The following is a 26,900-nucleotide window of genomic DNA, read 5'->3' as shown; positions in this document are numbered from 1 at the left end:
CCCTGGCTTACTGTTAACTGTTGATGACACCTTTTTGAATTATGCTCCTCTGTTATATTTATTTCTGGGTTTTGTTCCCTCCTCCCTATTCTTTTAATGTTTTTTGCTAATTTTCTCCCATCACCTGATGCTTAAACTTAGGAGTTATTTATATTTCTGTCCTTGGTTGTCATCTCACTCTCTGTATTTTTCCCCACACAGCTGTTTATATTACAGTAATGACCAATAAGTCCATGCTGTTTATCTATATTCTCCCTGACATTTCATTATTTCTGAGCCTGTGGAGACTAATGACTTCCTCTAACCCTCTTCTGAGCTTGAAATTTGTTTTGCTAACTGCCTTTGAACTTTCCTGCCTGGTTCATATCTCTAAGTAAAATGTTCCTACTCTTGGGAGCGGCGTCTGTGGCTCAGTGAATAGGGCGCCAGCCCCATATACTGAGGGTGGCAAGTTCAAACCTGGCCCGGCCAAACTGCAACAACAACAACAAAAAATAGCCAGTTGTTGTGGCGGGCACCTGTAAACCCAGCTACTCGGGAGGCTGAGGCAAGAGAATCCCCTAAGCCCAAGAGTTGGAGGTTGCTGTGAGCTGTGATGGCATGGCACTGTACCGAGGGCAACAAAGTAAGACTCTGTCCCAAAAAAAAAAAAAAAGTTCCTACTCTCTTTCAGCCTGCTTAAATTCTTGTGTTCCCTATCTTTGTCAGTGCCATCACCACATATCATGTCCCTTATGCTAGAACCTTCAAGAGGCATCCTTGACTCCTTCCTTACCATTGACATGTAATTTGCAAGAAAGTCCTGACAATTCATCTTCTGAAACTGTCATACATCTCCTGTTTTTCACTGCCCCTCAATCAAGTTTCTTAAAATTGAACGGAACTGATAGTGTCACTTCCTTAACCTTAATTTTTATTACTTTCCATTGCCTGTAGAATAAAGTCTAAAATTCTTTACACCCTGCTTCTAAAACTAACTTTTGGGCTGAGCTCACACTTGTGTAATACTACTACTTTGGAAGGCTGAGATGGGAGGATTGGTTGAAGCCAAGAGTTTGAAATCAGCCTAAGCAAGAGTCAGACCTCAGCTCTACAAAAAAAAAAAAAAAAAAAGGAAAAATTAGCTAGGTATGGTGGCACACAATCTGTAGCCCCTGCTATTCAGGAGGCTGAAGCAGGAAAATCTCTCGAGCCCAAGAATTTGAGGTTACTGTGAACTATGATGATGCCATTTTATGTCAGCCCAAGTGACAGAGCAAGACCCTGTCTCAAAAATAAATAAAACTAACTTACAAACTTGTTAAGAGCAGGGTCTAGAGCCTATTAATTTCAGTATTACTATAGCAGAGCACCTGGAATATGGTAAAGTTTTGATAATTACTTGGGGGATGAATATACTGAAAGCGAAATAAAAAAGAACCCTCAGCCTACACTGGGTCTTCAGGGTTCCCATTTTGTCTTGTGAATGGCAAGTTAAGAAGTGGTTAAGAACTTGATTTCTGGTGTCAAGGCGAACCTGGGTTAAACTCCCTCAATAACACTGTGGCTGTTTCCTCACCTGTAATGTGGTAATGATGGGGTGACTGAAAATTAAAGTTAAAGCATGTATCACAGTCCCTGCTGCCTTGTAATCATTATAAGCTACTATTAAATGTGAAATGTATTTTTTTTATTAAATCATAGTGTGTACATTAATGCAGTCATGGAGCACCATGTGTTGGTTTTATGTACAATTTGAAATATTTTCATCAAACTGGTTAACATAGGCTTCCTGGCATTTTCTTTGTTGTCATGTTAAGACATTTATATTCTATATTTAGTAAGTTTCACATGTACCCTTGTAAGATGCACCCTAGGTGTGGTTCCACCAATTACCTTCCCTCTGCCCATCCTCCCCCCTTCCCATCCCTCCCTTTCCCCTTTCCCCATATTCTTAGGCTATAGTTGGGTTATAGCTTTCATATGAAAGCTATAAATTAGTTTCATAGTAGGGCTGAGTACATTGGATACATTTTCTTCCATTCTTGAGATACTTTGCTAAGAAGAATATGTTCCAGCTACATCCATGTAAACATGAAGGAGGTAAAGTCTCCATCTTCTTTAAGGCTGCATAATATTCCATGATGTACATATACCACAATTTGCTAGTCCATTCGTGGATCAGTGGGCACTTGGGCTTCTTCCATGACTTAGCAATTATGAATTGGGCTGCAATAAACATTCTGATACAAATATCTTTGTTACAATATGTTTTTTGGTCTTCTGGATATATACCTAGTAGAGGAATTGTAGGATCAAATGGCAGGTCTATTTTTAGATCTCTAAGTGTTCTCCAAACATCTTTCCAAAAGGAACATATTAGTTTGCATTCCCACTAGCAGGGTAGAAGGGTTCCCTTTTCTCCACATCCACGCCAACATCTCTGGTTTTGGGATTTTGTGATGTGGGCTAATCTTACTGGAGTTAGATGGTATCTCAAGGTAGTTTTGATTTGCATTTCTCTGATGATTAAAGATGATGAGCATTTTTTCATATGTCTGTAGGCCATGCGCCTGTCTTCTTCAGAGGAGTTTCTCTTCAAGTCCCTTGCCCAGCCTGATATGGGATCACTTGTTCTTTTCTTGCTAATACATTGGAGTTCTCTGTGGATTCTGGTTATTAAATCTTTGTCGGAGACATAACCTGCAAATATCTTCTCCCATTCTGAGGGCTGTCTGCTTGCTTTACTTACTATGTTCTTGGCTGTGCAAAAGCTTTTTAATTTGATCAGGTCCCAGTAGTGTATTTTTGATGCTGCTTCAATTGCTGGGGATGGGGGTGGGGATCTTCCTCATAAAATATTCTCCCAGGCTGATTTCTTCAGGAGTTTTCCCTGCATTTTCTTCTAGTGTTTGTATAGTTTCATGTCTTAAGTTTAAATCTTTAATCTAGTGTGAGTCTATCTTAGTTGATATGGTGAATTATATGATATGGTGAAAGGTGTGGGTCCAATTTCAGTCTTCTACAGGTCGCCAGCCATTTCACCCAGCACCATTTGTTAAATAGGGAATCTTCCCTAAATGAATGTTTTTAATTGGCTCGTCAAAGATCAAATAATGGTAAGTAGCTGGATTCATCTCTCTGTTTTCTATTCTGTTCCATACATCTGCCTCTCTGTTTTTTGTGCCAGTACCATGCTGTTTTGATCACTATTGATTTATAGTATAGTCTAAGGTCTAGTAGTGTGATTCCTCCTGCTTTGTTTTTATTTCTGAGTAATAATAATAATTTCTTGGCTGTTCAAGGTTTTTTTCTGATTCCATATAAAACGAAGTATTATTTTTTTGAGATCTTTAAAGTATGACAGTGGAGCTTTAATAGGGACGTGAAATGTATTTTTTTCTTTGCATTTCTCATTTATTGAGTGTGTATTGTGTGCTATGCTCTGCATATTTTATTTAATTCTCCAGCATCCCATGAGCTGCATATTATGCCCATTTTATAGTTAAACACACAAAATTTAAATATTTAAAGACGGTTTAAGTAACACTCAGAGTTCACAAGCAGAAAGTGGCAGAGGCGGGCTCAAACGTAAGGCATTTTGATTGCAAAGCTGGTTCTTAAACACAGAAGTTTGCTATTTTATTGGTAACTATTCAAACCAGAGGAAATGACGTTAAGATATCAAACTTTCCATGAATCTGGGTTTCGATTATATTATCTTTACCTGCAAATAGCCATGGCTAGATGTAGGCTACATGCAGCTTTCATAATTTCTTTGGGAATTCTGAATGGAATTTCTATCTTCAGAAGAAAATAACATTAAAAAAAAATGAGTGCATGTAACAAAATTAACAACCAAAGATCTTTGAATTTATCTTACAAAGCTGTGCCAAACAATCTCTTAAAACCTATTCCTTGAACTCCATGCCATCTTTTGCACAGTAGAGCAGTGGAGAATTTTCAATATCCACTGTGACCTGGGGCACAAGTACATGTAAATATACATGTCTGTACACATATACACATTGTGTTATAGGAGTCTCTGTGTCTGAAATTAAAACCGCAAAGCCTTTCTCACTGAGATATGGACTCAGATGCATTCTATTTATATCATTTTGTTAAAGATTGTCAATCCTAACTCACCATCCTGATTTCATGATCAATTAATGGGTCAAGATTCATAGTTTGAAGAACTGTGGGATGTGGGGGAAATGCTTTACTTTAGTAAAGTGAGAACACCAGGCTCTTTGCTAGATTCACTCTTGCACGTGAACATTTTCCTCTCACAGGTTTATCTCAGCAGACAACCAGAAGACTTAACATAGGACCATCGTGAACATGCCTCCTCCACTTAGAAACCGGCGGCTCGGTGTCTGGGCGCCCTCCGCTTCCTCAGCCCGCCCTGCGCTCAGCGCCGGGGGCCATCCGAGCACGCGCGGCCGCAGACCCGTGCGCTGCCGAGTCACCTACTTGTGGTCGTCCGCTCAGCTCTGGGCTCTCTGAAATGCATTTTTAATGAGTAATAGTAATACTCTATAATAATACATAGTTACACTCTGCAGTAATATATAGTTACATTATATAGTCATAAATGAGGTGTGAAAGTGGCTTCTCAAATGATCTTCCTACCAGAACCCTAATTTAAGATAATTTGACCAGCAACAGTGACTGTCTGTCTACTTTCTTCTCCTTTTCAATGTTCTCACCCAAGAGAAGGAAGATTGCTGTTTTTTAAAGTTACCTATTATTTTTATTTGGTTACTGTCTTATTATTCATCCTACCCTTTACAAAAACTGAATTTTCACATATGAACAGTGATATCAATAAAGGAAGTTGAACTTAAAGAATAGGAAAAGGTAAGGATAAAAGTAATAGAGTCATGTTTGGATTAAAGTTCTGAGGAAAGTAGAATCTCAGAAAGGTTCTAGTTTCATTCATTTATTAAAAGGATGAGTATTTATTGTTGTCTTACAATATGGGGGCCTAATTGGGGACTGGGGAAGATACAGGCCATCAGAATTGTATAAGGCCTGGTTTCTCTCTGTCAGGATTTTTTTAATTGCATAAATTTTTGAAATAATTGTAGCATTATATACAATTGTAAGAAATAATACAGAGAGAGCCCTTGAACATCCCTACAAGGTTTTTAAAGTCCTATTAATAAGGAGGGTAAGATAGTTCCTTCATTATTGGTATGAAACCATAGTTAGAGGCTACAAAATGAATCTGAAAAAAGTGCAGTTACTCTGCCTATAGCTATAGCAAATAAAAAAAAAGGTTTCACGTAGGTATCAGTATTTTATCCAAACTTCAAAGGATGAGTACAATTGTTTTAGACTGAGAATGAAAGGGGAGCATGAGGTAAGCCAAAGCCCAGAAAAAAGGGAGGACATCAGTGCGTTTGGGGAACAATGCTATTTACCATCTAGACTTTTAAACCTCTGGCTTCCTGTAAATTGGTTCTTTCTTCCTCAAGTTTTTAAAACTGTAGTAATGATAGGCCTATTATTAATCCTGGGTCTAATTGTTACATTTTTTACTTTTGATATAGAATACCTTGATTCGGCTGATAGTGTGATTTACTGAGAAAGTTTTTCTTGTGCTTTTAGAATGACATTAGAGAACGGCAGGAGCACGGTGACAGGAGGACCCTTGGCAACCCTGAGCCATTATCTAATGGACGACCCCAGGGTAACTCACCGCCTGTGGTGGAACGAGATGAAGAAGAAGATGAGGAGCTGACATTGAAATATGGTGCCAAGCATGTGATCATGCTCTTTGTCCCTGTGACTCTCTGCATGGTGGTAGTTGTTGCTACCATCAAATCAGTCAGCTTTTATACCCGGAAGGATGGGCAGCTGTATGTATGAGTGTTTGTTTTATTTTGTTACTCTCAAGGCCAGTATGGCTTTCTTTCACAGCACATCATTATCACCTTGAATCCTCTGCACTAAGGGACATGGTGGCTAGGGAGTCCATCTTCTCTGATGGCCACAAGCAGTTGAGACAGCGAAGTGTTATAAGTGGAGGAAATGAACACTACGGAAGTATGTTTCCTATACAGTGGAGAGGGCTGATTTTATTGGAATTGAGCAGTGAAGAGTAATCTTAGCCAGGTGTTGTATATATGCCTGTATTTCCAGGTACTTGGGAGCCTGAAGTTGGAGAGCAGCTTGGACAACACAGTGAGACTCTCTCTCAAAAAAAAAACAAAAAACAGAGAAAAGGCTGTCTTTCCCACCTCAGGGTGATTGGTCCTGTTGTTCTTCTCCTTGGAATGTTCTTTCTTTTTCTAACTTTGGTGGATTAAATTCCTGTCATTCTACTCATCATAGCCTATCAGGGGTCTTCAAACTGCGGCCTGCGGGCCACATGAGGTGGTGTGATTGTATTTGTTCCCGTTGTGTTTTTTTACTTCAAAATAAGATAGGTGCAGTGTGCATAGGAATTTGTTCATAGTTTTTTTTTTTTTTTAAACTATAATCTGTCCCTCCAACGGTCTGAGGGACAGTGAACTTGGCCCCCTGTTTAAAAAGTTTGAGGACCCCTGCTAGACTCTTAGGGAGCTGTTGTGTGGATTCCCTGGTGCTAGCCCTTCGCCTCTAAGAAAAGTGATTTGATTCAGATGTCATCTAGTTCTTAATACTCCTTAATACTCTCTATCTTTAATACTCTCATGGGCCCAAAAAAGAATTTTAAATTAAGTTTTAGAGTTTAAAATTGTAGAGTATCTGAAAAACTGTGCATGGTATTCTGAAAGCCAAGCTTTGAGTCTTTTGAAAGACTAAGATGGTGAGTGATGGGTAAGGGTTAGAAATAATAACCAAAGAGACTGGGGAATAGTAACCCTCTTTGTATAAGTTAGGGTTGGGATTGGCAACACACTATAAAACAAAGGTTGGCAAGTTACAGCCCACAAGCCAGATCTGCCTGCCGCCTTTTTTTGTGTGTGAATAAATTTTCCTTGAATACGACCATGGCTATTTATTTTTACATCATCCATGGCTGCTTTCATGCTACAATGGCACAGTTGTGTGGTTGTAACGGAGACCATACAATCTGTAAAGCTTGACACATTTACTGTCTGATCCTTTACAAAAAGTTTGCTGACCCTATTATAGAAGATCAAAATAACTGGTTTAAATGATACACTTAATATTCTGTTCTCTCTTTCTCAGACAGTAGTGCAAAAGTAGGCAGTCCTGACGGCACAGTGGCTTCACATTCAAGGACTCAAGCTCCTCCTTTCTTTTTCAGTTTCTATCTTTAAGGTTATTTCAGGGTGCAAGCTGCAGCCCAGTCTTCTTTCAAATAGCAAGAGGAAATGAGGGAGAAAAGGACATAGGATATCTCAGCAGAATTCACTCCTTTCTTAGAAGTTTCATACTCAACACATCTGCTTATAAGTCATTGGCCATTAATTAGTCTCATAATAGGAGTCTAAATATATAGGAGTCAGAAATAAAGTCTTTTGGCTGGGAACTTTGGCACCTGGAATAAAAATGTTTTTATGTGAATGAGAAGGGGAAGATGAATATGTGATATTATCACAAGACAACTCCAGTTGTAATCACTCTGCACATGAATGATAATAATTATAAGCCATATTACCTTCCTCTGATAACCTCTTGTCAACCTAGGTTCTTCACATGGCAGAATCTGGTTCTTTAACAAATTAATAATAGCTGTGGAGAAAGAACATTTGATGAGTTAATTATTTCAATATAAAGCATCCACTAGATGGAGCCAGTGTTTGGCTCACATATAAGTCTTATTCTCCATGTTAGGTATTCCCTTTTATTTTGAAGTACTTATTTTAGAGCATATTTATTTCTCTTAGGTTGAAAATTTTTAGACTGGTGAGATGGAACGAAATGATTTATAAGATGTTAATTGAATCAAGGAAAACAAAATTATGCTATTAGAGGGGAGTATGTGGTTTGGGATTAATACTTACCTAGAGCATTTTTGTTTGTTTGTTTCATTGTAGAATCTATACCCCATTCACAGAAGACACCGAGACTGTAGGCCAGAGAGCCCTGCACTCAATTCTGAATGCTGCCATCATGATCAGTGTCATTGTTGTCATGACTATCCTCCTGGTGGTTCTATATAAATACAGGTGCTATAAGGTGAGCAGGAGACACAGAGCTTTGCTTTCCAACTTGTTAAGTATGACTGGGTTTTCCTGTCACACACCTCACTTGAGCTAGTAATATTATAATCTACTTCCTCTAATTTCCCTGATTTGGGACATGTTTTTAGTTTTTCACTATTATAAAAATCAGTGATGTCTTTATGCATAGAACTGTTTCAGTTTTTCAGATTAATTCCTTAGGGTAAAATCTTAGACATGGAATTTCTGGGGGAAATATCTACATGTTTTTACTTTCTTGATAGACAAAATTCCTTTTCCAAAAAGGTTATATCAATTTGCATTTAACCACCCATAATGAATGAGAGTTATCTGTCTTACCCCACTGCGTTGAAATTTTAAAGGTAAACAAAATGTCTTAATTTACATTTAGTTGATTACTAGTAAGATCAAATACCTTTTCAATGGTCACAAACTCTAAATTGTATAGAGTTTAATCTTGTTTGTTGAACATTTGAGTGGAAATATTAAAATAAGTAATGACTATCTATAGCCTGACATTGGCATATGGAGAACATTGATGTGGAAAGGTGTGTGTGGTAACAACAGGTCATTATCAACTCTTAGAAAGCCAAAGAACCAAGATGGAAATCTTTGTTGAGAAGCAGTTCCCTTCCTATAAGCATTCTACCTCTGTCAGTTGACTACCCAGTGGACCATAACAAACTGGTCTACATAAAGAGGTGGTCAACATAAGGAACTAGGCCTACTATACTGATATATACACATGGTGCATGTCTGATCTGTGAAAATTAGGTCAACTTAAGAAGGTGGTAAATGTAGGTTTGTCACCTGTGGAGGTCTACTATTTACTTGTTTGTTAATTTTCTTTATCCATTTTTTTCTCCAAATACACATAATATTCTGTCTGCATGTAAGTATTTACTTCCCAGTTCCATTTTCTCTGCTTTATTAGACTCTGAGACTTTTATTTCATATATGCTACTTTTGTTCTTTTTTTTTTTTTCAGACAGTTTCACTTTGTCACCCACGGTAGAGTACGATGGTGTCATAGCTCACAGCAACCTCAAACTCCTGGGCTTAGGTGATTCTCTTGCCTCAGCCTCCTGAGTAGCTAGGACTACAGGTGCCTGCCACAACGACTGGCTGTTTTTTGTTGCAGTTTGGCCAGGGCCAGGTTCAAACCCACCACCCTCAGTATATGGGGCTGGCGCCCTACCCACTAAGCCACAGGCACAGCCCTACTTTTGTTCTTTTAAGTTTTTTTCTTTCAGATATTATTGGGGAATGGAATTCTACTTTTTCTTTCTTTTTTTTTTTTTGAGACAGTGCCTTAAGCTGTCGCCCTGGGTAGAGTGCTGTGGCATCATAGCTCACGGTAACCTCCAACTCCTAGGCTCAAGCAATTCTCCTGCCTCTGTCTCCCAAGTAGGTGGGACTACAGGCACCCACCACAACACCTGGCTATTTTTTTGTTGCAGCAGTCATTGTTGTTTGGCGGGCCCAGGCTGGATCCGAACCCACCAGGTCAGGTGTATGTGGCTGGCACCTTAGCTGCTTGAGCCACAGGTGCTGAGCCTCTACTTTTTCTTTCTTATAATCTAGAATTTGCTTCCAGGTTTGATTTCTTACCTTTCTTTTTTCCAAATACCTGTGTAGTTGGTTAGCTGGAGCTCTGGACTCAGGATTATGTTTGTTACTTGAGTTCTTTTTTCTATTAATTTTACAAGTTATTTGTCTGAGTTTTTTATATTTTCATGTGTAAAAGTGAGCACCATCTATAAATTATGTCTTTTCTTTGCCCTTAAGCATGTATGGATTTTCCCTCTCTTGGGCAGTGACACAGAGAGGACACTATAGCTTTGTTTCATTTAATCTAAATGCCAGTGGGCCCTCCTGTTGTCCCAGTTTACAGATGGGGAACTGGGGCAGGATCATATAGCCAGCTAATGGGTCAGTATGAGGGTCTCACTCCAGAGTATAGCCTGGATCAACACATGTAGGTTACTCTCAAACCTCAGTTCAGTGTTCTCAGCTTAAAAGAAAGATGTGAACGTGTGTGTGTATCAATATCACATGGAAGTATGTTCATCAATCATGTAAAAAAACACAGTTACAGAAAGAAAAAGAAAAGCCCATCAAATGAGTTATAATTTTTGCTTTCAACTGTCTACTTTTTGCTGGGGCTGGGATTGAACCTGCCACCTCCCATGTATGGGGCTGGCGCCCTACTTTGAGCCACAGGCGCCACCCTTTCAACTGTCTACTGTATTTACCCAGATTATTTAGCAGTTTTGTTGCTTTCACTTCATTCTTGTTCTGTTTGCTTCTAGTGTTATTGTCAGTACAACTTCCTTTAGTAATTCTTTTAGAGCAAGTCTGCTGGCCTCAATTTCTCTTAGTTCCCTTCATCTTAGGTTGTTTTTATTTTGCCTCTATACTAAAGAATGTTATTATTGGGCATGGGATTCTGTCTTGTTGCTTCTTCTTTTTTTTTTTTTTTTTTCAGGGTTATTTGAATGATCAACTCCGTGGTTTCTGATGAAAATAGTCATTGGAATTGTTCCCCTATAAGTAATGCATTGTTTTTTCCTGGCCACCTCCAAGATTTTCTTTCTTTAATTTTCATCATTTTAATTGTGTGACTCTGTGTGGATTTCTTTGTTTATCCCGTTTAGAGTTCACTGTGCTTTTTGAGTCTATAGATTCATGTCTTTAACCAAATTTGGAGAAGTTTTTTTTTTTTCCTTCCTTAATGCTCTTTAAAATTTTGTTTTGGTGTAACAAATTGGGGAGGTTTTCAACCATGATTTCTTCAAATATTTTTTCTGTACTACCTTGTTTACTCTCTTCTTCTGAGACTGGTGACACAGATAAACCTTTATTATTATTACAAAGGTCTCTGAAACTCTGTTCATTTATTTTCCAAACTTTTTCTCACTGTTGTTTGGTTTGGATGATTTCTTTTGATCTCTCTTCAAGTTCACTGGCTCCTTCCTCTACCATCTGCCTTCTGTTACGGAGCCCATTCAGTGAATTTTGGTGTTTGTGTGTGTGCTTATCCTGTTTTTTTAGTTCTAAAATTTCTATGTGGTTCTTTGTTATATTTTCCTTTTCTTTTTTCCTCTGAAACTTTAAAATTCTCAGTCACTTCCAGACTTTTTCATATGTGGGTCATTATGAAAGTTTCGAGATACATAAAAATCAAGAAACATAAAATCTGCACAGATGGGAACAAATGAAGCCCTCCCAGCAACACCAATAAGCTGAGCAAGTTGAAACTTGCACAGGTAAATCAGAAAGAATGCTATCCATTTTGTATTTTGGAAGTGAAATAATGGACTATGATAGAGACTGTCTAAAAACTTTCGTAGTGACCTACACAATAGCTGCTTTAAAGACTTGTTAGCAGGCCAGGTGTGGTGGCTCATGACTGTAATCCTAGCACTCAGGGAGGCCGAGGTGGTTCCAGACCAGCCAGAGCCAGGGTGAAACCTTATCTCTAAAAATAGCTGGCGTTGTGGCAGGCGCCTGTAGTCCTAGTTACTTGGGAGGCTGAAGCAAGAGAATTGCTTTTGCCCAAGAGTTTGAGGTTGCTGTGAGCTGTGACGCCATAGCACTCTGCTAAGGGCAATAAAGTGAGACTCTGTCTCAAAAAGAAAAAAAAAAAAGACTGTTAGCATTTCAACTTGTATGTCATCTTGTATTGAATCATTTTTTCATGCAAATTGAGGTTTCTAGTTATTTTTATGCCAAGTAATTTTGGATTGTATCTTGGACATTTTCAATATTATATTATGGGCTCTGGTCTTGTTGAAATACTATCGAGAATGTTTATATTTTTGTTTTATTGGCTAGTTGATCTGGTTGGGTTAGGCACAAGTTCTAGCCAGCCTCCCATGGGCCATGGTTACATCATCAGTTCAGTTTTCAGAGCTTTTTCAGTGTTAATCAGATCTGTCCTGTTTGTGTGCCATCCAGTCATCAGTGGTACTGAGTGGAACAGTGACATTCTACCTCTCATTCACTTAGTTGTGTGCTACCGAGGATCATTCACACATGCTCACCTTGGGGATGGGCCTGCTAGTTCATAAATAGCTTCAAGAGATTGTGTCCATGAATGAGTTTCTGCCTTTCTGTGATCTTTCTGGTAATTTCTGCTTTCTCTGGGCTTCTCTTTTTCTATTCCTTCAGCCAGAAAGCTGGGCTTTATTTTCCTAGCATCAGGGCCAAGAGGTTAGAGATCAGAGAGAGAGATAAAACAAAGGCTATTTGCCCCATTCTCTGGGTCTGCTGCTTCTCAAGTCAGCGAGGAAGATTTCCCTCTCTCTGAATTTTAGACTCTTGGAGTCCTCATTGCCACAGGATTGTTTGGGTGCTGGATATGAGAGAATGGAGAAAAACAGGTGAAAAAAAGAAAAACTGGATTTTCACACTCACTTTGGGTGTTAAGAGACCTCCTTCCTGCTCCTCAAGCTAGTTCTAACTGGAGACTTCAAGAGCTCCCATTGCCTTACTAATGCCCACTCCAGTTACATTGAGTTCAGGAGGAGGAGGCTAGTACTGGAGAGAAAAAGTGGTCAGCCTACTACTACTTCGGTGGTACTTCTAATTCCCCAGCCCACCTACCTCTCTCTACTTTTCATTGTCCTCATCTGGCTGTTAGCTGATTTCTGGTCAGGTTTTGTAGTTGTGTTCAGGGGAAAATAGAGAGTGGAATGTGCTTAACTCTGTCTTATCTAGAACCCAAGTGTGCTTCATTTTAGGCAGTCTAAAAGGTGTGTGCTTAGCCAGGTTTTTACACTTGTTCATTAGTGTTGTTGTTTAATGTGCAAGTCTTAGCAAGCACAGCAATTCTATAGAAAGAAGTTGTTTACTTTAACTCCTACTATAAAATAAAAGGAGGTTTTGCATCAGAAATTGAGAAACTTGCCAGAACCTGTTTGGAAATAGACCCAAAGGGTTTCTCATATCACTGGTTGGTTGTGCAATGTCTGAAGCCAAAAGCACAGGAAGCCAAAAGACCAAACAAAGCTTAAAAAGCTAGCAACAGAAACGGCAGTTAATTATTCCATATCATTTGTTATAGATGGCACTGTAACTTATTAAAGTCACATGGCTTCTGTCTGGGACAGTTCTGGGTTTAGAGGAGATGCTTGCAATTGGGTACTGAAGCAAGGCTCTTTTCTTTCAGAACCTTTAGCATAGGAGGCTCAACTAGGGAGTTTTGCAAGATGAGGAAAGCCTGTTTTATCATTTCATGTTCTAGAAAAAGGGTATGCTATTTACTCATCATCAGAAGAGGTTTTGAATTACGAAAATTATAACATAAATGGCCTGCTTAAATAGGAAAACTGTTACAGCTGTCATTATAGGCAAAGGGCTAATTTTATGATGTAAAGAATGCTTACACACATCCAACAAATAAGTAGATCAAGTAGTTCTCAACCTTCCTAATGCTGCGGCCCTTTAATACAGTTCCTGTCGCGACCCACAGGTTGAGAACTGCTGAAGTAGATGGATACATGTGTATTTCTTTATTAGTAAAAAAAGAAATGCATATTAACATAATAAATTAAAATATTTGGATATTGACTTGGTAAGGATTAATATAGCCCATTTTATGAAGTAACTAAGCAAGTTATGTATTAATAATCAGTAACTAGGAAAAGTTTGTACACTGTGACTCAGTAATTTTGCTTTTCTGACTTAAAGAATTCGAAATGCAGAAAATGATTTGTGTACTAGGGTGTCAATCTTAGTATAAATTATAAATGGGCAAAAGGAAAATACTGCACATTCCATGCATAAGGCAAAGGTTAAATAGTGAGCTCATCCATATGAGAAGAATATTCTTTAGTCATTTAAAAATCATATTTAAAAAAATACTGGATGGCATGAGACTGTGTATAATAAAAGATGACATTTTTAGAAGCAGAATGTAAAACCATACGCTGCTACTTGATTCACATTTTGTTAAAAGGTCATTATATGTGCTTACATATGCAGACAGAAAACATGTCTGAAAGGAAAAAAAAATTTTTTCTGAGAAGAAGGAAAGGGAAATGTATTATTTGGCTAGCAAAGGAGGAAAAATGGCAGACTGTCCACAAATACTGATTTTTCCTTTACATAAGCTGAAACATAGAGCTTTTAAGAGGGAGGGCCTGTTGTCATTCAACTACTGTTAATGATTCTTACCATCCCATTTCTGACCTGTCTCTGTTAAAGACAAAATGGCCTCAGACTACCTGGGAAACTTCCATACCTTTGCCAGCCAGAGCTGGTCTCCAGGTCCATCTTCTGTAATGCAAACAACAAAAAGATTCCTTTTCCCCTCATGACCACCACCCAAGGCAGGGATGCAGATTTCAGTTTCCAAAAAGAATGGAAGAAGTTTTAAAGAGACAAAAAACATCAGGCCAATTGTTTGTTACATATTCCCCCTTCTCAATTTTATACTTCCAAGCATCTATGGGAGGATGGTGGCTACTCTATTACACATCCCCCACCTAATCCCCCTTTCTACCCATCAATTTTATGGTTCTGTATCTATCAGAGGAAGGGCAACATACTTTGGAGCTACTTCCTGCTGAATTGGGGGCAGTTTTTTGTTTTTTTTTCTAAATAGACAAGTTTATTTTCTAAGAATCAATATATTTTCTTCCTTTGAAATAAATACAAACCAGTTTGAAAGGTGGGGGGAAATCTATGGGAAAGAGAAGGGAAATGGGGATAGGCCCCAGTTGTTTTTAGTACCAAATGACTCTGGCGCGACCTGGAAACACAGTTACATATGAGAATAATTTAATTTCTCCAATAATTACAGTATTTACAACAGCAGGGGAGGGAGGTCACCTAGTGCCCCTCTTCAGGGCTGGACAGACATCAATTCCATTGCTAGGCTGGGCAGATTGTCCGCTCACCTCACTACATGTAGGGGGCTCGGGCCTCTAGGCAGTTAAGGAATCTCCTGGCATGAGCAGGTGGAGGTGGTGGGATGGCCTGTTCTATGCAGTGTTCTAACCTTGGGCCACCACTCTGCCCTACAATGTCATGAGGTCGCTGGAACTCTTTCTGACCTGTGGGACCTCCTCTTCCTTTGCACTAAACCGCCATGGGCCCTTGGAGTGTTGTGTACAGTCCAGCTGCACTCAGGGCAGGAGGGATCTCCCCCACCCAGCTTCCCCTGAGACTGGCCCCAAGACCAGAAATGAGTCAGTTCAGAGGCTGGTGCCACTCCAGGACAGTGAGCTAAGGGGAGGAGAGAGGTCACAGGGCACTACAGGTTGGGCTACATTGGGCAGTATCAATCACTATCGCTGGTCTCACTGCTCTGCTCACCCTGTACCTTGCTGCAGTGCTGCAGAGCTCGGTGGTAGGCAATCTGTACTGACTTGCAGCCCTCCAGCATCTTCTCCTTGTCTAGGTCCTGGTTCACACCCAGAGGAACCAGCTGGGTGGGCAGCCATTGCCAGGTTCGTTTGTTGTCAAAGAAGAGGACGAGGTAGAGATGCTTTCGGGCTTCTTGGGTCATCTGCTCCCCAAGTTTCAACACCTCCAATGGGGGCACAGGAATGGGCACCCCATGGTGGAACATACCTTCTCGGGGCATCTTTGGATCAATGATCAGAGCTGGGTATGACGGCTACCCTCAGCATTTGGCCCGCACAAGGTCCAGAGCATCCAGAGGGGAGTCCTCATCCTCTGGCAGCCAACCAGCTCCCCGGCCCAGACTCTTCCTTACCACTTCACAGGAATGGGAAAGAGGAGGTGGATCAGCAGCGGGGGGGCTGGCAAGGCCTTGACAGTGGGTTCCCAGCATCCCTGGCCTCGGGCAGGGGTACTTAACTGCTGTGGCCCATGCCACGGTCAGTGCCCACGGAGTAGGCCTCATTCTCAGTGCCCGAGGTATCCTCACTGCTGTCCTCTGGGAATGTGCCCCGAGAGAAAGAGGGCTTGCCCTGGTCTTGTTTTGAGGGTGTTGTGCAGGTCTGGTCTGAGGCAGTGCTGCTGCTGCTACTGCTGCTGGACTCAGAGTCTGAGCTGCTCTGGCGAAGGCTACAGTTATTATGGTATACCAAGGAACTCTTCTTCACTGACTGGTTTCCACTGCTGAAGCCATTGGCTGGTAAATCCATTGGGGGGGTCTTCTGTGTACTTACCACTGTCACTGATCTCAAACTAGGCCGGGTCTCCCCCACTTGCGCTGACACAAGGAGCCCATGATGGGGAGCTGGGGGGGGTGGCCCACAGGACTGCCTCCGTGGCTGGAGATCATCTGGCTCTCCCAGTTTTGGGGGTGGGCCGACCCAGCCTCCTGGGCAGTCCAGCTGTCTTTAGGTTCTTTTTGGAGAACAGAACTGAGGTTCTCCTGCCCACCTCATGTGTGGGGGTTGAGGACATGTGGGGACCCAGGCCTTTGCTTGTCTCCTGGCTGCTGCTCTCCTTTGCAGCACTGTCTGCCTGCCCATCCTTGTCACAGGGTGTTGGGTGGTGTGTCAGGCTGCCCCAGCTTGAGTTGCCATGCCTCTCAGGCCCATCCCATCCAGTCTCCTGCTGATGGGCAAGCTTCCGCCGCAGAGCCGTCATCTCTTTCTTGATCATCTTTGCACGCCGTGAGCAACCCACACTCTGCTTGCTGGCATTCACCTCATCCAGCCTTTCCAACAGCAACTTCAGCTGCTCTTCCGCGGGCAGGTGCTTTTGATTCTCCAGCAATATCTTTCTTAGCATCTTCAGTGTGGCACGGGGCCTCATCTCCAGCCAGGCTGTGGGGGATATGCATGCCCATCTCAAAGTCAATGCCCATTTGTTCTGCCTGGCTCTGGGCCTGGCGGAGCACAGCACCACCCTGCTCACGGAGCCGCACTGCTGCTCGGTACAAGATGGTGTCCTTGGCATTATACTTGAGGCAGTTGCTGACGATGAGGTTGAAGTCCTCTTCAGAATCATCAAAGTTCAGGTAGTGAACTTCAGCAAAGCCTCCCAAGCTCTGCTTCATGGTGAAAAGGTCCATGGGCTTTTTGATATGGTCTAGGTAGTTAGGTACCTCAGAGAGAGGGACCAGCTCGCTGAAGATGTTGCCTGTGTCCTCTTGGAGCTGCTGTAAGGTTTTGTGAAGGAGGATGAGGAAAGGGGTCAGCTGCATCTCCATGGCAATCTACTGGACCTTGATTTCCCTTTTAAGTTTCTCCCGCTTGCAGATCAATTCCACCAGGAGCCGAGTTCGGTCCAGGTCATGCTGGAGCTGCTGCCAGGACTTGAGCTGTTCTTTGAGAGCCCAATTCTTATCCTCAGAATCTCTCCCAACTTGGTCACAGTTCCACTGAGACTGCAGGTGTGTCTGCAGGCGACGTAGCAGTGGGACCCCATTCCGTGATTGCCGCTTCAGTATCCAATAGCTGTGCAACCTCTGCATGAATTGGCTCTTCCTTTGGATAGTCAGGCTGTTGGTGATTTTACTGAGCCTGAGTGGTGGGATACAGGGCACACTGACACCACAGGTGCTATTGCCCGCTTCTCTGCCAGAATTTTCCACGCCTTCTTCATCTTGATCTGGGACTTGGCCTTGGCCTTCTTGATCTTCTCTGAGCTCCAGCCCTTACCCTCATCCTCCTCTTCATCCTCATCCTCCTCACCCTCACTGTGGGACAGGGCGGGCAGGCGGCGCACTGAACCTGGGTGTGTGTGGATGTTGCAGTATGCTGTCTTTTGGACACTGAAGGAGGTGCCATTGGCATCTGTCTCTCGCACAGGCTCCATCTTCATGTAATGGCCAGCATGCTAAGTGGCCATTGTAGCAGCTGGCTTTGTGGCATTGGATGTAGGCCCCTGAACCCTGCTGTTTGCAAATGTAGCAGGTGAGCTTCCAGTGAGCTGGTGGGATGTGCTCCATGCTGTCAATAGGCTCTAGGAAGACTGTGTTGGCAAAGCAGACCTCAGGGATCCACAAGGCAGATACCACATGGGCCCAGTGCCCGTCATCTGTCTGCTTGAAGGCACCTCCCTTGTTGGGGCACAGGGCACAGCCACTGGCCCTCAGGGATATAGGGGACACCATAGCACTCCTGGTGCATGGCCAGGTTGCGCATGCCACAGAAGAGGACGACATTGCTGTTCTGGCACACACCATCATTGCAGATACAGCAAACAGCATCCTCATCCACTAGTGCATTGGGGTCGCCTTTATTGTGACTTTCAAAGTAGGACTCCTTTTCTAGCTGGTCCATTAGATACTCAAAGATCTCCTGAGGGATGGGACTCAGACCCTCTGTCTTCCGATGCTCATTTATGATATCCAGCCAGATGTAGTCCTCCTCATCTATGTCATATTCTACTTCCTCATCTAGTTCCTCTGCAGACTTCTTGATGTACCGAAGGTCAAGAAGCCATCCTCTGGGACTCGGAAAGGGTCTCCGATACCTCACAGGGCTCCTCTAGCACCTCTATCTTAGAGTTCAGTTTCTGGAGACTGAAGTCGCTGTCCTCTGGGGGCAGTGTTTTAAATGGAAGGTTTATACTTACCTGTACATGTCATTGATAAAACGTGTGGCAGTATATTTATAATAACAGATTACCAGGTGAAAAAGTCAAGTGCATAGCTCTAACAGGATTGACAAAGATGGATTGTTGTCTTATACATACTGTCTGATACAAGGCTGGGCTAGAAAGAAACATGGGGCCTCAGAGGATAGAACTATTGGTTCCACCCTGTAGACCATCGGAGAGACCAGCTTCTACAAATTCAGAAATCATATACAGTACTGAACAAGATTTAGGATGACAAATCCAGTAGCAAGACAAGTCAATAAAAGAGGTGATAGCCTACAAAAATTCTCACTGAGGAGTTGTCTCACTATCCTATAGACTGAACAAATAATCAGAGAAAAGTTAGCAAAGATGTCAACATTTTTATTTTTCCCTTTTCCTTAAACAGTTACTTTAGATTGTGTAAAGGCTAACCCCTCCCCTGGGGGCTTGGGTCTTCTTTCATGAGACACCTCTTTACTTTGGTATGATGGGCCCCAGGTTTTCACTTCTGACAATTTTTATAAGGTGTGAGTCACTGAAGGCTTTTCATAGGGTCACCACTTTTCTGCTTTCAACCAGGGCAAGGACCTAGAAGAGAGAAACTCACACATAATGGTTAGTACCTGACCTACTCATTTCACATCTTGCTTTATTTGGTTTGTCTTTATTTTTGTTTTTTTAAGACAGAGCCTCACTCTTTCACTCTGGGTAGAGTGTTGCCATGGCATCATTGTAGCTCACAGCAACCTCCAGCTCTTGGGCTTAAGCAGTCCTCTTGTCTCAGCCTTCCAAGAAGCTGGGACTGTAGGCATGTGCCACTATACTATGCCTGGCTAGTTTTTCTGTTTTTAGTAGAGATGGGGTCTCACTCTTGCTCAGGCTGGTCTCAAACTCCTGAGCTCAAGCAATCTACCCACCTTGGCCACTCAGAGTGTTGGGATTATAGGTGTGAGCCACCACACCTAGCCTTTACTCTGTTTTTTTACTTATGGTTATATTACTATACTTACCTTGAGGTATCAGGAAGTGTCTCTCATAACCTATTTTTAGGGGTTTCATTTAAACCTGTCTCTGAGGGCCACCCTTATTAGAAGGAGGACAAGTTGTAATACCCTTATCACTTTGAAAGGAAAGTATTAATATCAACTTGTCACTGACCATTGGAAATAGTGTTTCTGTATTTTCTAAATATTATGCTATGAGCATATGTTACTTTTGATTCAGAAAAATACTGCTTTTAAAAATAAAAAACATCGACTCAGCACCCGTAGCACAGTAGTTACAGCATGAGCCACATACACTGAGGGTGGCGGGTTCAAACCTGGCCTGGGCAATGACAACAGCAACAAAAAATAGCTGGGCATTGTGGCAGGTGCCTGTAGTCCCAGCTACTTGGGAGGCTGAGGCAAGAGAATCGCTTAAGCTCAAGATTGGAAGTTGCTATGAGCTGTGACGCCATAGCACTCTATGAGGGTGACATAGTGAGACTCTGTCTCAAAAAAAAAAGAAAAATTTCCACATTCACATGCCAAAAAACTGAGGCTGAGGCTTTTTTTTTTTTTTTGTAGAGATAGAGCCTCACTTTATCGCCCTCAGTAGAGTGCAGTGGCATCACACAGCTCACAGCAACCTCCAGCTCCTGGGCTTAGGCGATTCTCCTGCCTCAGCCTCCCGAGTAGCTGGGACTACAGGCGCCTACCACAATGCCCAGCTATTTTTTTGTTGCAGTTTGGCCGGGTCTGGGTTTGAATCTGCCACCCTTGGTATATGGGGCCAGTACACTACCCACTGAGCCACAGGCACCGCCCAGTAAAAAGCTTTTTTAAGAAAGATGAGAATTTCTATTTGATATTTATACTGCTCCTTAATTTAGAGTTTAATGGAAAATATTGATGGACATCTCTCATTCTTTAAGAAAACTTTTCTGTCTTGTGATATTTCATATGCTCAGCTTTAGATGATAGAGTGAGATATATGTGGGGAATGCCTTTCTACTTAAGCACTGGGGATGGGGTGAGGGTGGGGTTGCAAGTGAAATAGAGTGAGGACTCCCTTCAGAAAACTCGCTGAAGTTGAAATATTTAGAAAAAAAATGTACACACGTCCTTTGTTTGCTTCAATCTGTATTAAAAATAACATAGATTAGCCAGGTAATGGTGGTTCACACCTATAATTCCAGCACTTTGGAAGGACTGAGTCATGAGGATCATTTGAGGACTAGAGTTCAAGACCAGTTTGGTAAATGTAGTGAGATCCTATTACTAAAAATAAATAAATAACATAGACTAATGGATAAAATGGAGTTTTTAGAAAGCTAGTACTAGAAAATGTGAATGGTGGGTGGGTTGTTTGAAACCAGGAGTTTGAAACCAGCCTGAGCAAAAGCGAGACCCTGTCTCTCCTAAAAGTAGAAAAATTGGCCAGGTACAGTGGCTCACATCTGTAATCTCAGCACTCTGGGAGCTATGATGCCACAGCACTGTACTGGGGACAACAAAGTGAGACTCTGTCTCAAAAAAAAGAAAATAGAAAAAGTGAGGCAAGAGGATCTCTTGAGCCCAAGAATTGGAGGTTGTTGTGAGCTATGATGTCATGGCACTCTTGACTGTGTCGCAAAAAAAAAAAAAAAGTTTAAAAGTCCAAGAAAGGCTGGGTGGCACCTGTGGCTCAAAGGGGTGGGGCACCAGCCCCATATGGCGGAGGTGGAGGTGGCGGGTTCAAACCTAGCCTCAGCCAAAAGAAAAAAAAAAAGTCCAAGAAAGGGGCTCAATGACTGTGGCTCAAGCGGCTAAGGCGCCAGCCACATACACCTGAGCTGGTCGGTTCGAATCCAGCCTGGGCCCGCCCAACAACAATGATGGCTGCAACCAAAAAAAAGCCGGGCGTCATGGTGGGTGCCTATAGTCCCAACTACTTGGGAGGCAGAGGCAGGAGAATTGTTTGAGCCCAGGAGTTACAGGTTGCTGTGAGCTGCAATGCCACGGCACTCTACCCAGGGCAATAGCTTGAGGCTCCGTCTCAAAAAAAAAAAAAAAACTCCAAGAAAGGCAGTGCCCATAGCTCAGTGGATAGAATGCTGGCCATATACACCAAAGCTGGCAGGTTCGAGCCTGGCCTGGGTCTGCTAAACAACAATGACAATTGCAACAAAAAAAATAGGTGGACATTGTGGCGGGTGTTTACAGTCTCGGCTGCTTGGGAGGTTAAGGCAAGAGAATCACTTAAGCTCAAGAGTTCGAGGTTGCTGTGAGCTGTGATGCTATAGCACTCTACTGAGGGTGACACAGTAAGACTATGTCTCAAAAAAAAAAAGTCCAAGAAATACCAACTTTGAAGTAAAAGCTTCTATATTGGCCTTTTCCAAAATTGTACTATTTTGTAAAGTTGTTTTAAAGAGAAAGATGCAGTGAGAATTTTTTAAAAACCTTTCTTTCAAAGGAATTAAAAATCACTGATTTTTAAAGACCTTGGATGATCAAAATACAGCCATAGAGAAAATTAACAGATTCTTACCACAGCTCAGAGTTTGGTGAGTTTGGTGAGTGAGTGTGGGAGACAAAATAATATTCTTGATTTGGAGGGGGTTTTTTTCTTTAAAGTTTGACTTGTTCTGTTCTGGTGAAGAAAGATGTTTGGAAAAGCTATTGGTCACATAATTCCTTCTGTCATTAAACAATAAAAGTCTATTAAAAGATTAAAGCAGGCCAGGGGTGTGGTGACTCATGGCTGTAATCTTAGCACACTGGGAGGTAAGGGGAATAGATTGCTTGAGCTCAGGAGTGGGAGACCAGCCTGAACAAGACACTGTTTCTACTAAAAATAGAAAAAACAAGCTGAGTGTGCATGATGCATGCCTGTAGACCTAGCTACTGGAGAGGCTGAGGCAAGAGGATCGCCTGAGCCCAAGAGATTGAGGTTGCTGTGAGCTATGTTGAAGCCACAACACTCTACCCAGGGTGACAGAGTAAGATTCTGTCTCAAAAAAAAAAAAAGATTAAAGCAAATCAGGGGTGTATTCACTATAAAATCTTTGTACTTTTGGTTAGAAGTTACTTGGCAATTTATTTTACTTCTTTATTCTGTTTTTAAAAGCTCCATACTTCTTAGGTTGTGTTATATTTTCCAAAAAATACCCATTACGTAAAATTAGCATATATTTAATAGACTACAAAAATTAAATTATTATTCTAGCCCTCATGAGTAATAGTGACTAGTATTTACATAGTGTTATGTGAATTCTGAACGAAATTAGACTGACTTAGAATTTGTGTTATTAATACTTAATGAGCCTATTGCACTATTATTGAAACTTCAGATTCTGAATTTCTGAATATTATTGTATCAAATGGTTATGTGATTTAAAGGGCTTGTTTTCTGTGTAAAGCTGATGTATGTGTACTTAGATTAGTTAACTGAATATCTGATTTACAATAACTTTTGTTGTTTTAGAAACATTGCAGGATTAATCCATTGAAAATATTTCTTCTTCAAAGGTTAAATGTTATTTGTTGATTCTGTTGATAATTTGGTATTTTAGAATACATTCTTTCCTTTCAAAAATTTCACCTGTTTATAAAGGTCTATATATGTGTTGCTGAAGTTTCTGTTTTATATTATGGGTAATTCAGCACTGAAGAGTTTCATAGAAATATGTAAATATCCAAAGCTATTTGTTCTGCTATTTGAAAAACATAACATTTACAGATATAACATGCTATTTTGTGGCTAAGAAATGTGTACTTTTTAAGGGTTGTGGGACCTGTATATTATATTGAAGTCCTTTCTTTTCTAGGTCATTCATGCCTGGCTTATTATATCATCTTTATTGTTGCTGTTCTTTTTTTCATTCATTTACCTGGGGTAAGTTGTGATTTGGTATACCATTAAGAAATGAACTGTATTTGTGTCACATAACTGTCACTTAAAGCCATGTAGTTTGTTGATGAATTACTCTGAAGTTCTAATTGTTTCCATATATAGGTCATGCTTGGTATATAGAAGACAAGTCAGTATTACTGCTGAGATAGTCTTGTGTCATCCCTTGCTTATAGTAGGTAGAATTGAAAAACTTAAGACTGTAGTTAAATCTAAGCCCTTTTTAAGTTTGTATAGGCTTTACTTTTAGAAATCTATGACTTAGAATGTTAGAAAGAATTTCAAGAATATGTATAAATATGAATTAATTTATTTTCATGCTTTTATATTCTTATCAGTGACTTTTTCTTTCAAATGAAATTTTATGTGAAATTTTCACAAACATTGTAGTAAAAAGTGGAGCTACTCTCAAGGAGAGTAGCGAAGCTCAGAGATTTGCCAGCCTGGCCTTTCTTTGACCCCCAGTGGCAGTTTGTAAGCCATTGTACTAGCTCTTAAATTAAGAAGAGCCAGTAAAACTGAGAAATTGAAAACTTATTTCCTTCATAGGGTTAAGGGGAAATAACTACAGAAGAATTTAGCAAATGTGAGATTCTGTGTGAAATGGATGATATTTTAGAAAAAGATATTAATTACCAAGTTTGACCACTGAGGGGGGGAAAATCTAAACAGAGTGAAGAAAAAATGCAGAAAATTACTGAAGAAGGTTCTTTTTCACCTCCACTAACATCAATAGCAGCATCAGGCCCCCAATGGTTTCATAGAGAAATTCTGTCAAACCTTTAAGGAATGGATAACTCTAATGCTATTTTTAACTGTTTCAGAATGTAGAAAAAGAAGAAACCCTCTCAGATTCATTTTTCTGAGGCCTACAAAACATTGATAACTAAAGCCTACAAGTTAATCAAGAAAAAGAAAACTGGGCTGGACACTGTGGCTCATGTCTGCAATCCTAGCACTCTGGGAGGCTAAGGCAGGTGGATTGCCTGAGCTCATGAGTTCAAGACCAACCTGAGGGAGACCCTGTCTCCAAAAAATAGCAGGGGCTTGTTGCCTGTAGTTCAGTAAGTAGGGCACCGGTCACATACACTGGTTCAAGCCTGGCCCAGGCCTGTTAAACAACAGTGACAACGGCAACCAAGAAATAGCCAGGTGTTGTGGTGGGCACCTGTAGTCCCAGCTACTTGGGAGACTGAGGCAGGAGACCCACTTAAGCGAGTGTTTGAGTGTTTGAGGTTGCTGTGAGCAGTGATGCCATGGTACTCTACTGAGGGCAACATAGTGAGACTCTGTCTCAAAAGAAAAAGAAAATAAATAAATAAAACCAGGTGTTGTGGCAGGTACCTATAGTTCCAGCTACTTGGGAGGCTGAGGTGAGAGGATCACTTGAGCCCAAGAGTTTGAAGTTGCTGTGAGCTGTGACAACATAGCACTCTACCAAGGGTGACAAAGTAAGATTGTCTCCAAAAAAAAAAGAAAAACAAATCCTATTTGTTAATGCTGAAAGAATAACTAAATGTTAGCTGGGCATGGTGGCTCATACCTATAATCCTAGCACTCTGAGAGTTCAAGGTGAGAGGATCACTTGAGCTCAGGAGTTTGAGACCAGCCGAGTAAGAGCAGGACCCCCTCTCTACTAAAAATAGAAAAAATTATCCAGGCATTGGCAGGTGCCTATAGTCTCAGCTACTTGGGAGGCTGAAGCAGGAGGATTATTTCAAACCCAGGGATTTGAAGCTGTTCTGAGCTAGGCTGACACTACAGCACTCTATGCTGGACAACAGAGTGAGTGAGCCTATCTAAAAAAAAAAAACTAAATATTTAATAGAATACTAAATGTTAATAGAATTCAGCAATAAATTAAAAGAATAATACATAATGACCAAGTGGAGTTTGCAGGGTAGAAGGGTAGAAGACTGGTTCATTATTAAGAAATTTTATTAAGTTGAGTGTGGGACACAACTACAACAGGGATGCTACCTAACAAATGCAAGCATGGTAACCTAATTGTTTGTCCCCTCACCCTCTCATGAAATTACCACTCTGTTAGATTTTTATCTCTGTATATACCGTTAAAGGCATTTGGTAAAATTTAACATCTGTGCTGTGCACTGATGTATAGGGAAGTAAAAAGTATATCAACACCTGTTCTTAATCGGGTTTTTTGTTTTTTTTGATGATCAGGTTCTTTAACAAAACAAATAGTTGGTTATGTCTCTAACATAATAGAAGTATGAATCTCATTCTAAAGCTTGGTATCCTCTGGAGGGATTAGCCAAACACAAATGAGAGAAATAAAAGCTATGTGATTTGGTAAAGAAGGTTAAATTGTCAACATTTGGACATAAAATGATTGTTTGCTTTGTTTTAGAATTAACCAAAATACAGTTAGAATCACTAAGTAAGTTGGTAAGGCAGTTGAATACAAAATTAAACACAAATTAATAGCCTTCACATAAACAACTAGTTATTTTTTGTTTGTTTTCTTTTTTATTTTGAGACCCACCTTGGTCTCCCAGAGTGTTGGCCTAAACAATCTCATTTATGATTGCAACAAAATAGATAAAATATCTATGATTAAACAAGAATTGTATAAGAACTATTAATAAGAACTTTTCCAGTGCCTCTGAAGAGCTTAAAAAGAAGACTTAAACAAATGGAAAATTATACCAAGGTATATAGAAAGATTTAATACTGTATCATAAAAACATAAGTTCTCTCTAAGATTTTTAATAATTTTTATTTTTTTCAAGACAGGGTCTTGCTTGTTGCCCAGGCTAGAGTATAACAACACGATCATAGCTCACTACAATGTCAAATTCCTGGACTCAGGCATTCCTCCTGCCTCAGCCTCCCGAGTAGCTACAGGCATGTGCCACCATGCCTGGCTAATTGTTCTCTGTTTGATATACCAGGTCTCATTCTTGCTCAAGCTGGTCTCAAACTCCTTATCTCAAGCCTTGGCCTCCCAAAGTGGTAGGATTACAGATGTGAGCCACAATGCCCAGCCTCCCAATGTATTTTTGATAACTAGTTAACATGAACATTTTTACATGTTCATTATATTTTCTTGTATAAATTCTGTTTTTGCCCTTTATCCCTTTATCTGACTGAAGACTTTTCCTATCAATTTATATTATCCTTAATATAAAGGATATTAATCCTTTCTCATATACATAATATAGTTTTTTTTTTTTAAACAACAAATATATCATTTGCTTTTACTATATAGTGTAGAGAAAACACTTTTTGTTTAATTTTTAGGCATACTCTCAAGAGTTCGTAAGTGTTTTGTTTGTTTTGACGTTTTTTTTTTTTGAGACACAGTCTTGCTCTGTCTCCTGGCTAGAGTGCAATAGTGTCATCATATCTCACTGCAATCTCAAATTCTTG

The 26,900-nt window shown here is 40.7% G+C and overlaps 1 protein-coding gene and 1 pseudogene across 5 annotated transcripts in view; one reads left to right on the top strand and one right to left on the bottom strand.

Annotated features, from left to right (window-relative positions):
• Nucleotides 1–26,900, top strand: part of PSEN1 (presenilin 1) — an 81,231-nt gene that overhangs the window by 28,742 nt on the left and 25,589 nt on the right. For all 4 annotated transcript variants that reach the window (XM_053601727.1, XM_053601723.1, XM_053601724.1 and 1 more), the window contains exons 4-6: nt 5,593–5,843; nt 7,974–8,115; nt 23,425–23,492. In XM_053601727.1, the coding sequence (XP_053457702.1) occupies nt 5,593–5,843; nt 7,974–8,115; nt 23,425–23,492 (461 nt within the window). The remainder of the gene's footprint in view (nt 1–5,592; nt 5,844–7,973; nt 8,116–23,424; nt 23,493–26,900) is intronic.
• LOC128593817 (peregrin-like) lies at nt 15,091–18,634 on the bottom strand (annotated as a pseudogene). The gene is made up of 4 exons (XR_008382412.1): nt 18,627–18,634; nt 16,522–18,497; nt 15,952–16,238; nt 15,091–15,848 (listed from the first exon to the last, which is right to left on the bottom strand). The product of XR_008382412.1 is annotated as a peregrin-like (transcript).

This window comes from Nycticebus coucang, chromosome 9, assembly GCF_027406575.1.
Source record: "Nycticebus coucang isolate mNycCou1 chromosome 9, mNycCou1.pri, whole genome shotgun sequence".
NCBI classification, from domain to species: domain Eukaryota; kingdom Metazoa; phylum Chordata; class Mammalia; order Primates; family Lorisidae; genus Nycticebus; species Nycticebus coucang.
The sequence above is the reverse complement of the archived record's forward strand: the minus strand, read 5'-3'. Positions and strand labels throughout refer to the sequence as shown.